Source organism: Vicugna pacos, chromosome 23 (assembly GCF_048564905.1).
Source record: "Vicugna pacos chromosome 23, VicPac4, whole genome shotgun sequence".
NCBI lineage: Eukaryota > Metazoa > Chordata > Mammalia > Artiodactyla > Camelidae > Vicugna > Vicugna pacos.
Window position 1 is genome coordinate 30,871,649 of NC_133009.1, and position 13,285 is coordinate 30,884,933.

Consider the following 13,285-nt stretch of genomic DNA (forward strand, 5'->3'; position numbering starts at 1 on the left):
AATGTAATTTGTCCATTATTCCTAACTGCCTAGCAAAAGGCATTCTCTATATTCACAGTGGGCATATTTTGTAAATGCATATATATATATATATATATATATATATATATATATACATATTTTTTGCTGTTTCTTTCCTTCCTTTCCTTCTTCTCCTTCATTCCCAAAGATTGCCTTACTGATATTATTAGAAAAGAGTCTAGATTTTGACTTAGTATCTAGACCTAGAAAAGTATGTTTTTCTCCCTAGCATTTGGTTGAAAGTCTTTATAACTGAAAAGGTTTTAAGATTATAGAAGTCCATGCACTTAGAGTTAATTAATTTATGACAAAGGAGGCAAGAATATACAATGGAGAAAAGACAGTCTCTTCAATAAATGGTGCTGGGAAAACTGGAGAGCTACTTACGAAAGACTGAAATTAGAACATTTTCTAATAGCATTTACAAAAAATGACTCGAAATAGATTAAAGACCTAAATATAAGACCGGATATGTAAAGCTCCAAGAGGAAAACATAAGCAGAACACTCTTTGTCATAAATCAAAGCAATATTATTTTCAAACCAGCTCCTACAGTAATAAAAATAAAAGCAAAAATAAACAAATGGGACCTAATTAAACTTAAAAGCTTTTGCACAGCTAAGGATACCATCAACAAAACAAAAAGACAACCTACAGAATGGGAGAAAATATTTGCAAATGATGCGACTGACAAGGAACTCATTCCTAAAATATAGAAGGAGCATACAGCTTTATATATATATAAAAGCAACACAATTAAAAAAAAAAATGGGCAGAAGACCTAAATAGACATCTCTCCAAAGAAGACATCTAGATGGCCAACAGGCACATGAAGAGATGCTCAACATCACTAATTGTAAGAGAAATGCAAATCAAAACTACAATGAGGTATCACCTCACACCTGGCAGGATGAACATCAATAAAGAGTATACAAATAATAAGTGCTGGAGAGGGTGTGCAAAAAAAGGAACTCTCCTACACTGTTGATAGGAATGTAAACTGCTGCAGCCACTATAGAAGACAGTACAGAGGTTCCCTAAAAAACCAAAACAGACCTACCATATGATCTAGCAATCCCACTCCTGGGCATATATTCAGAGAAAACTATAATTGGAAAAGATATTTGCATCCTAATATTTACAGCAGCACTATTTATGGTAGCCAAGACATGAAAACAAACTAAATGTCCATCAATAGATGACTGAATAAAGAAGTTGTGGTATATATACACAATAGAATACTACTCAGCCATAAACAAAAATAAAATAATGTCATTTGCAGCAACATGGATGGACCTGGAGAGCATCATTCTAAGTGAAGCAAGCCAGAAAGAGAAAGAAAAATACCATATGATCTCACTTATATCTGGAATCTAAAAAAAAAAAAAAAAAAAGTGAACTTATTTACAAAACAGAAACAGATTCACAGACATAGAGAGCAAACTTATAGTTACCAGGAGCAAAGGGGGTGGGAAGGGATAAATTAGAAGTTCAAAATTTGCAGATACTAATTACTATACATAAAATAGATAAACAACAAGATTCTACTGTAAAGCACAGGGAACTATATTCAATATCTTGTAGTAACCTATAATGAAAATGAATATATGTATGTACATGTATGGCTGAAAACATTATGCTGTGCACCAGAAATTGACACATTATAAACTGACTATATTTCAATAAAGAATGTAAAAAGAAATTGAAAAAATTTCATTCATATTAGCATCAAAAAAATCTTGGAAATAAATTTAACAAAATAAGTTCAGACTTGTACTCCTGTTGAAATCTTGTTGAAAGAAATTGGGACTCAGAATTGTCAAATCAGCAATAAAAAATGACAAGCACCCTTATACTTCTTTATATCAAAAATTACCACACAGCCGTGGTAATTAAGACACTGTGTGGTTCTGGCAAAAGGATAAACATATGGATCCATGAAATAGAATTGAGTCTTGAAATAAACCCATACATCTATGATCAACTAATTTTTAACTAGGATGCCAAGACCATTTAATAGGGAAAAAATCATGGTGCTGGGACAACTGGATAGCCACATAAAAAGAATGAAGTTAGACTCTTACCTCAGAAAAAATACAAGTAAATTTTTTAGACCTTGGGTTTTACAAAAGATTTTTAGATATAATATCAAAAGGACAAGCAACAAAAGAAAAAAGAATAGATAAACTGGATTCACTGAAAATTAAGAAATTTTTGTGCTTCAAAGAACATCACCAAGAAAGTGAAAAGACCGCCTAGAGAGTGAGGGGAAATATTTGCAAATTATGTAACTAATATGGGAATTGTATCTAGAATACATTGAGAGCTCTTATAACTGAGTGTGAAAAAGAAAACATTCAATTAAGAAATGGGCAAAGGATCCGAGTAGACATTTCTGTAAGGAAGATACCCAAATGATCAGTAGACACATGAAAGATGCTCAGTGCTGTCATCTGGGAAATGCAAATCAAATCCACAAAGAGGTGGCACTTCACACACACTATTATGGCTAGAATCAGAGTCAGATAATAGCAAGTATTGGCAAGGTAGTATAGAAATCAGAATTCTCACACATTATTGTAAAATGACGCAGCAGCTTTGAAAACAGTCTAGAAGTTCCTTAGTTAGTGCTACAACATGATTTAGCCAATTTGGCTCCTAGGTATATATACAAGATAAATCCAAACATATGTCCACACAAAAACTCACACACAAATGTTTATAGCAACATCAGTAATAACAGTAAAAAAAAGTGAAAACAACCCAAATATCCATCAGTTATTTGAATGGGTAAACCACATCTTATATTCATATAATGGAATATTATTCAGCCATAAAAAGGAAACAAAGTACTAAATTGTGCAACAACTTAGATGAATCTTGAAAACAGTATGCCACGTGAAAGAGGATAGTTACAAAAGACTACATATTAAATAATACTATTCATATGAAAATTCAGGATAGGGGCATCTACAGAGACAGAAATAGATTAGTGGTTACTTAGAGCTGAATTCAGATGGGTGGATGATAGGGGAATTATAGCAGAAGTGTTTTGGGTTTTTTTTAAGGTGATGAAATGTTTTAATTTTACTGTGGCAATGTTTGTACGTATCTGTGACCTTCCAAAAAACTCTGAATTGGACATTTTATATGTGTAAATTCCATGGTATATGAATTATATCTCAATAAAGCCATTTTTTAAGTGAACATTAAATGTCAGTTCACATCAGATCATAACATATGGAATTATAATATAGTTGTAGCTTTTCAATTGGACACACTTAATAGGGAAGTTTAAACAGTTACTGCCTGTATTTCCAAAATAACATTATTAGTAATATTCATACACTCCTTTGAAAACAAAAATATATAAGAAATAAATGAAGGTTCTTTTTGTGAAATGAACAAAATATTTGACCTAGCCTTATGAAAATTATTTCCATTTTTCCTTTCTACTGTACTTTTAAATGTTTTTTAACTTTTGCAGGAATATTCATATGTACACATTGATTTTTTTATTTCTATATTCTTGGGAAATTTGGGTTTTGTAGATCAGGTTGGCTTGATTAGATGGAGGGAAACTGGAATCTTGGAGAGGATCAGTTAAGGTTTCAGGGTTCCCTTAATAAATACTGCTGGTTAAACACATACACACGTGTGTGCATGTACACACACATACACACACACACACACACACAAAGACAGGAGGGAAGGGTATATATATATATATATATATATATATATATATATATATATATATATATATATCTCCTCTAGGTGGTTTTTATATCTATCTTGCTTTTCTGGTAATACTTGCCAGAGTAACCAGTCTATTCAATACTGGTGTGCAAGCATCACGGGTTTAGTGAAACAGAAGAACCCTTTACAGGGGACATCACTTGACACCTGCTCTTTTATACTCCTCTGGAAACTGCAAGTTTAATTTATATGTGGGAAGAAGTGGAGTTCAAGAGTCTATTGATTTAAAGCATTGCTCTTGAGAGTCTTTGTTCCAGATCATTGTTTCTCACACTCTGACTCGGGGTTCTGGAAGAAAGACATGATCTCTGACACAATGCTATTGAGTCTTGCCTCCCATCTCTAAATAAAGGTTAAATGACAAAGATTTGCATAAATTCAGCAATCTAATATCAACAGCTGTATTGAAACAAAACCAAGACAGTCTTGTTTTCCTGGTGAAGGCAGGGTGACTGTGATGGACATGTATTATGTTGTTGACAATGCCATCTAATTGCTTTTTATAAAGGAAATAACTTACTAGGCAATAAAACAGACTTACTATATAACAATATAGTAACAGTAATCACAATGTATACAGAGTTACTTTGGAAATCCTGAGGCACTGGTTATATTCAATCTAAGAAAGATGCCCTGGATGTTACTAAGACGAGAAACCGCAGTTTACGTTGCCTAATATCTCATTGACAGAAATTTCCCAGGGTACCCCTGATGCCCTCTCTTTGCCCAGCTCCCTCCCACATTCAGTATCTTCCATCAAGGATAAAAAACCACGTGATTAGTGATATTGAAGGATGGGATTATACATTCTCTGCTCCTTCTGAAATACACTTGGCTAGATCTCACAGAGAAGGTGTCATCTTGTCATTTTCTCTTGGGTTCAGCTTATAAGAGCAGACTCTGCCCTAAGGGAGAGTGCTAGTTATTTAATTTAATTGAGAGTGAACTGTTTAGAACGTTTAGCACTTTTACAAGATACCGTGAAATGGAGTTTATACTTTAACTTCAGTCGTGGTGGTTTCTACGAGAGCTTCTGATCTGGCTCTAAAGTCTTTAAGGTGGGGAGGCTAAAGGCATACAATGTTGGAGCTCATGGACTTCAACAAGAATAATGCTAGAAATGTAACGGGGCACAAAATAAAAACCTAAAGTGTCTTAATGTCCCCAGGAAGTCTCTATGACCTTATACGAGAAAAGAAGCTAATGTAATCCAGTAGTGTTTTGAACAAATTTACATAGTTAGCAAGGGATACAGAGAAATAGGAACGAAACAGTAGAGGCTAAAAGTAGACTCCCAATTCTAGGTAGGATGTAGAAAATCACTAGAGACCACCATTCTCATCCTAAAACCGAAAGTAAGTCAGGTAAACTCAAATTCAAAGGGTTTTGTTTGTTTGTTTGTTTAACTGTAAGAGTACAGCAGATGCTGTAACTGAACTAAAATTTAGAAAATGATTAGCTCTTTCTGGGAGGAAAGGAACAGAAGGATGCCCTCAGCTCGGGCAGAGAGGGAGGAGGATAAATCTGTCTTTGATAAGGTAAAGGGAACTAGGAAGAATGTTTAATGGCTGTGTCAGTGCTGATAAGACGGATTGAAATACTTGGAAGCACCGAACTGAGCACACGCCCGCCCAGTAAACTGCTGCCATCAGCCCTCACGGAGCGCGCGGGTACGGCGCCCGGGAGGCCAGGCTCAGAACAGCGGGGCTGAAAGACACCCTCCCTGCGGCGCCCGGGCGCCCCCCAGGCACACGGCTGCGGGGGACACCGGCAGGGCGCCGCGGCTCTCGGCGCACAGCGTGGGAAGAAGAGCTGGAAAGCCGGCCCTGGCGCACTTCAGGCTCTCACCGAGCGCCGGGCACGCCCAGATGCTAGGGACAGGGCAGCAAGGAGGGCAGCGGGCCCTCAGTGTGGAGAAGGCCCGGAAGACTGGGAAGCCGAGACAGTTCTGCCGGATCCCGAGAGATTCCCCGTGAGTCGGAACGCTGGCAGTCGGGTTGTAAAGAACGCGGTAATCGCTGAATCTCACTCTTGACCAGATCCGAAGCCCTTCTAAGAGGAAACTACGGATGCTGGCTTCATACTGTTTTAAGCCAGATGTAAATAAATTGAATTAAATTTTCAAGAAAGCACAATCCCAGATTAGGCTGATTTGGCCACACATAGTGAATGTCTAACAAGGAAGGGGCGTGCTTATTTTCAGAGGAAACATTATTTACTTCAGTGTCTTCTGTTTTACAGACAATGTTTGGCAATAACAATAATATGTAAAAAAGCAAGAAAATGTGAACTCAATGGACAAGGCAGGCAATAGTCAAGGGAAGTTGACTCAGAAATTGTATTGATGTTACTTCTTTCATTCCTGATACCCTATTTCTGATGCTCCTGAGTTTGTTTATTCATTATTTTGATTCCTAATAATTCTAGCTAAATGTTTACTAGTTTTATTGAGACACTAAAAAAATCCACGAAGATAAATTAGCAGTTGGTTCTATTTTTTCTCTATTGTTTTTGTTTTCTGTTTTGTATTCCATTTCTGTTGATTTCCATTTTATTTTACTTTTCTTTTTCCTGATTAGTTTGTGTTTAATTGCTCCTCTTTATCTCTAGTTTATTAAGGGGAAATACTTGGTCATTTTTTTATCACTTTTTTTTTAAGAATAAAAACATTGCTGCAAAATTTCCCTCCAGAAATCTGACAGATTTTGATGTATTTTTCATGATTATATTTAGATCAAAATAATTTCTAATGAACTTTTTGCTTTCTTCTCTGAGCCATGGGCTATTTAAAAATGTGTTATTTAGTTTTTAAATATTTGAGGATTTTCTGGATACTTTTGTATTATTAATACATACTTTGCTTGGCTTGAATGATAGTGTTGTTTGAATCAACTACCCCCTTGCTGGTTTTCTGTCTACTTGTTCTGCCAAAGATTGAGAGAAGGCTATTAAAATCTCTGACTATGATTATGGATTTCTCTATTACATTCTTCTCTCCTATCATTTTTGTTTCACATATTTTGAAGCTCTGCTACTTAGGTATATCACATTTAGGATTTTTATTTCCTCTGGATTAATTGACCAGTGTTATCATTGTGAAATGACTTTCAAATTTCAAGTGATTTTCTTATAGGCAACATACAGTTGGATCTTGCTCTAACAATAAAATTCAGTGTGAAAATGTGCCTTTTAATAGGAAAGTTTCGACTATTTTTCTTTACTTTTCTTTTTTTATTGATGTATAGTTTATAATGTGCCAATTTCTGTAGTCTATTCATATTTAATATGACTATTCATGTTATTAGATTTAAGTTTCTCTACTTGAAGTTGCTTCCTATTTCCCTATCTGTTATTTCTTCCTTTTTTCTTATTTTTAACTTCCTTTGAATTAATTTTTAAGATAATTCTATTATATCACCTTTTTTTGTCCTATTCGCTCTAACTCTTTATTGTTATTGTAGTGGGTGCTTCAAGGTTCATAGTATAGACCCTGATCAGTCAAATACCTTTAAGTGATAGTATTTCACTGATAATACAAGAAACTTAAGCCTTTATACAGTTAACCCATGAATAGCAGGGGGATTTAGGACATCAGCCCTTCATACAGTAGAAAATACAAGGATAACTCATTGTTGACCCCCCTGTATCCATGGTTCCTCTGATTCCTTAGATCTACACCAATGAATTCAACCAATCATGGGGCATGTAGTACTGCAGCATTTACTGTTAAAAAAAAAAAAAAGTTGTTTATAAGTAGAACCTGCAGTTCAAACCCATGTTGTTCAAGGGTCAACTTTTCTTCCAATACACTTCTGATCTTTATGCTATTGTTGGCACAATGTTTATCTCTATATATGCTATAAATCTCATAATATACTGATTGTGGTTTTGTTTAAAGAATTAATTATCTTTTAAAAAGAATAGCCAAGACATGGCAGCCACCTAAATGTCCACTGACAGATGAGTGAATAAAGGACTTGTGGTAAATATATTATACAATGGAATACTACTCAGCCATAAAAAAGAATAAAATAATGCTATTTGCAGCAACATGGATGGCCCTAGAGATCACCATTCTAAGTGAAGTAAACCAGAAAGAGATAGAAAAATACCATGTGGTATCACTTATATGTAGAATCAAAAAAAAAAAAGATCAAAAGAGGTCACTGTGAACTCATCTACAAAACAGTAATAGACTTGCAGACATTATAAACAATCTTACAGTTATGCAGGAAAGAGTGTGGGAAAGGATACATTTGGGAGTTTGAGATTTGCAAATGTTAGCCACTATATATAAAAATAGATTCAAAAAATTTCTTCTGTATAGCGCAGGGAACTATATTCAATATCTTATAGTAATCTATAATGAAAAAGAATATGTAAATGAGTATATGTATGTATATGTATGACTGGGACATTGTGCTGTCCACCAGAAATTGACACATTGTAACTGATTGTACTTCAATTTTTAAAAATAATAAAAATATATGTTTTTAATTTTTAAAAATTAAAGAGTCCTTCCTGAAAATAAAACTAATGTATGAAATCAAACTTCTAATTATTATGAATATTTTACATGTAAATTGTCTTATGTTGGGTTTTCTTAAAGGAAGTTTTTTGAACATACAGAAGTAAAATAAAAAATTAATTGTAAAGTTTTGCTAATTTTATTCCCCCAAAACAAATAATTTGCATATCAAAAATGTTTCTTGGAAAATTACTGTCAGGCCTAATTGCAGAAATAGCTTTTGAAATTTTAATTCAAGATACTTTTATAATTGTAGAAATAGAAATGTAGCTCTAAATTCGTGGAGCCTCTTCTGAGCATCACCTTCAACACATAAGTACACTATGCATCACTAAAACATCATTTGAAGATGAACTTTTTAGCTGGAATATTGACCTGTAAGTTAATTTTATTGTATTGGTTGTGTTTTTTCCTAAATTTGTTGGAAAAAAAATTGTAAACACCATAATTTTAAAAGTCTTTCTAATGATTTTTTCTACATTAGAAAATTGACAGAAATACAGTAAATATTTTTTTAGAAAAATAATAACTTAGCTCTTTGAAGTTTTTTACAGTTTCTGAAAGAGAATTTAATTTTATTCTCTGCATGCGATCAGACTTTTAAAATGCAGAGTATTAAGGAAATTTTTAAAAATGCATATGCCACATCAGACAGTAGATTAAATTTTCCTCAAAATGTGTATTTTAATTTTTCATCATTGTCAATCACACAGTATTAAAGCTTAATATTAAAACTGTTTCAAAATAAACCTGAATATGTGAGTGTGATCTTTTAGATAACTTGAGTCAACTGAATTGAATCTTCTGAAAATAATGGACCACTCTAGACATTATACTTGACATGTGATTGTATTAATAATCACATTGAGAGATAATATTTGACATAAATGCCATTAATTGGAATATAGCAGTTAGTTAAGCTACGTGGGCATTTGAGCCATTCTTTTTTTGTTTACAGATATGTTAATGAACTGCAATCTACATTTACATCCGTAATTATAAGAGATAAAAACAACAGTTTGTTCCATTCCATTTTCTAGAAACTGGCTCATAGTTAACCGTATTTGTCCAACTCTTGTGTTTTTGCAAGAATTAGCATGATAATTAGCAGCTATGATTTTGCAGATTTAATTATATTTTTGTTGTTATCTGATAGTGATCTTATTTGACTTTATTTTTTAATAATACTCTGTCTCCTAAATTCTGTGAATCAATGGACATCTTCATACCTTTGTTCAAGAAGTGAAATGTCCACTATATGGCACTTGAAACACAAGGTGTATTATCTCATCAAAGAAATTGTGACTCTTGCTATCCTTAGTGCAAATCTTTAAAAGCAATGCATTGAACCCTCAGAGGTTTAGTAAAGATGTGAATCTCTTGGTTTCAAATATACTAAAAAGCACTTTGCATTGAATTATTTAGTCAAGTATAAAGGCTTTCAGTCGCTGAATGCCCTTGGATTCTGCTTACACACCCACTACCCTCGTCCCTTTTATCCTGTTAACTTACATCAAGCAATTATAGTTTTATAATTGAGGTGAGACATCTTTTATCTGTGTAGGGACACATTTGGTAACTAATGAAAATAAAAGATACTCGTCCCAGGAAAATGCTCAGGTGCATAAAAGTGTCCCTGAAATTCAAGGACCCTGTAGATCTGCTCAAGTCTTTCCCTGGAGCTCACACAATAACCCAGACTGCGGCTGACCCTGGACCAGATAATCACTAGGCACTTCAAATTGTAACTGCCTCGGTGAGAACTCCATCCAGATCCAAATTTAATCCGGAAAGGTCCGATCACCCGCCCCTCTTTCCCAGTCCCCATTACCCACCACCCCAACCTACCCCTACATTCCCTGTGTACCTGTGATTACATTCTTAGCCATCTCACTGATAGCGACATATACCTTATTTCCTTCTCTCCTGGGTTACAGCACAAAATACGTGTCTTTGTCTTTACCACCCATCTCTGTGTCATTCCCATGCTGTCCTCCATTTCCTCTTCCTGATGTAAGTCCCATTTTCCTTCCTGTTCCCAGCCATTCTACACACCCTTTAAAACTTTTCCATTACATGTTCTAGAACTTCCAAGATGAATGGATAATGAGTATTGTCTGGTGAGGCTGTTCACTCTCTCACATTCCAGATTACTCCTTTCTCTTCCCCAGAGCTGTTCTTGGATCACTCAGTTACAAAAGTCACTTTTCCTTTGGGGCTGGCTTATTTACACCATCCAGCTAGATTATAAGCTTCACGAAGCCTTATCCTCACACGGTGTATCATCAGGGTCTGCGAACAACGCCTGAGTACAAGTCTGCCCATTAAAACAAGTGCCTTTTAGGATACATAACTACTCTTGTGGGAGAAACAAGCATGCATAAATATTCCTTAAGTTTTGACATGAACTGTGAATGAATATTTCTGACTTAGTGTGAGTACAAAAACTCTATTGTGTAATTCTACTTGGTGCTGAGCAAAAAAAATCAATAACTGTATAATAAACACACTTAAAACAGTGATGTCTTCTATTAGAAAATACACCTGAACTTACTGTTTATATCATTGAAATTGATTTCTGAAAAAGCCTATTTCTTCCCAGCAACCTCAAGCTAAGTACCTACAACACAATCCTACCTTACAGTATTTTTAAATTAACTACAACATCTGGCTACATTTTTATCTCTACAGCATGAATACTATTTATGCACTTGATTATTCAATATAAGTTTTACAGTCTGAAGTCAACTAACTATAATCATATAACGTATATCTACAGAAGTCTTTCTCAACCTCAACTACCAGCAATATTGAAGATAGGCAGTCATGGTGTGTATAACCCTTAAGCTAAAGATATTTCCATGTCACCTTTTATTCTCTCTAGTACAATCTTGGACAAAAGATATACCTTGGGCTAATTTTTCTTAGCATTCTCAACATATCAACATACTAACTTTTAATTAACTGAAAAAAGGTACATGCACACTAATTTTACCTCTTAAGGCAATAAAATTATACATTTAATGACTGCTCTACACATTAATTATGAAATGTTACCTTCAAAAAACTGAGAAATGTTCTTTATGTTTTATTTTGCTCTTGTTAACTTAGTCCAGAATCACACTGTCACACTGGGCCAATTCTTTGGTCTGTCAGTTTTGCAATGGCCATTGGCCAAACACAATAACATGTTGATCTAAATTGCCAAAGAAATATGTCAAAACATCTATTGTTTTGGAAAGCACTGCTACTCTCTTTCTCTCCCTTCATTTCTTTTGAAAATTAAAGGTACCTTATTCTCCCTTTGTCTCAGTTTTGTCAAAGTCAACCTTAGCTGAGTCAGGGGCAAAGGACTGTGGTGAACACATGGGATTTATCTACTAATTTTAGATTATGGTGTAGCCTGACTTCTTGAAACTTATAAACAAATATTTGTACTTCTTAATTGTGTCTTAAAAACATTGAGGGAAAATACTCCTTCAACCAGACTTCTTAATGATCTTTGTGGCACTGACCCAGTTCGAGCTTAATAAAGCCCCTTCTTAGGATAATGTTTTAAATGCACACAATAAAATATGAAGCTTTACAAAAGAAATCAGTTCTTTTAAAACAAAGTTTCATCCATACACACTTTGTGAGGAAGTCTGCGTACCCCAGGATAAACGTACACAATTTAAGTGCCTTTCAGTTAACCTTCTGACATGAAAACACTTTGACCCAGTTATCAAGTTAACCAAGTTCCATGAAAAAAGACACAGTTTCATCTTAAACAGAATGCATAACTCAAAGCAAAAGGAAATATGAAATTATTTCTCAGGACACAGTTGTTAAAGTCAGTGAGACATGAAAATATATAGAAAGGCATTTCAGAGGCAGAAAACACAGTGGTGTGACCTAATTTGAGGGTAGACGTACTCATACCTTTATGGCAGTGGATGCGATCTGAATGTGGTGAAGTCTTCGAAGGGTGCTGTCCCTGTCGATGAAATAGGACGCCGCCAGCTGATGAAGCGTCTCCAGGGTAACCGAAGAGCTGTTGGTGCTGGGATCACTTCCTTCAGACCGTTTGCTCAGCTTCCGCTTGTCCACAAAAATGGTGAGCGACTCCTCTCCTGCATTGATAATATTGTACATTATTCCATTTCCCTCTAAAAAATCAATTCTTCAACTACCTGCAGGTGAGGAAGCCTAGATTACAGCCATAATGAAACAAAAGAGGGAGAAACAACAAACGGGCAGGGAATTTCACTTTTCTGTCATTCACCAATATTTCCCACACACCTTAGACAAGCACCCAGGATTCTGACGGCTGTTAATACATATTTAGTAAATACCGAATAGCAAGCTTTTGCAGAACATTTCCTGTCGATTTTATTGATTTTCTCATATAGTTTCACAAACCTAACACTCAGGTGGCCCCAAAGCAAATTAAGATCAGAATATACATAAAACAAACTTAGTATTTACTACAGATCAGCATGGCAAGAGGAAACATGACCAAACATATTACAAAACATTAGCTGTTTTCAATCGTATCTTTAAAATGAAGAGAAAACATAGATATGCATAGTTATATAAATGTATGTGTTAAATGCAGAGGTTTGATAAACATGGGCATTGTATTAAAATATTGTGTGTTATTATTATGCTCCATGGGAATCCCTAACCTCCATGGAAGCTTTAGGTACTTGACAGTGGAACCTGTAAAGTGAAATTTAAAGCGTATCACAATTAGGCTGCAGTTTTCAATGTTCAAATGTTGACAAAAAAGTGTCAATGCCATTTCAGTTTAACATTAAGAACGTGCCATCCTCAGACTTCCACATTTTTGGGGACTCTTCCAGCATATAATTGTCAGACTTGAAGCTTGCTCTCGTTCTTTCGGAAACCCATCTGTTCAGGTGGCATGATGCCCACGTACAAACTGGCAAGCCAGTTTTATAAAAGACCAAGTAAGATTTTCTAGTAGAAGAGTTT

The 13,285-nt window shown here is 34.8% G+C and overlaps 1 protein-coding gene across 2 annotated transcripts in view; it reads right to left on the bottom strand.

The window, feature by feature from the left end:
• BRINP3 (BMP/retinoic acid inducible neural specific 3) overlaps positions 1 to 13,285 on the bottom strand; it is a 335,533-nt gene that overhangs the window by 145,197 nt on the left and 177,051 nt on the right. For both annotated transcript variants that reach the window (XM_006203645.3, XM_072948738.1), the window contains exon 4: positions 12,230 to 12,420. In XM_006203645.3, coding sequence (XP_006203707.1) covers positions 12,230 to 12,420 — 191 coding nt within the window. The remainder of the gene's footprint in view (positions 1 to 12,229; positions 12,421 to 13,285) is intronic.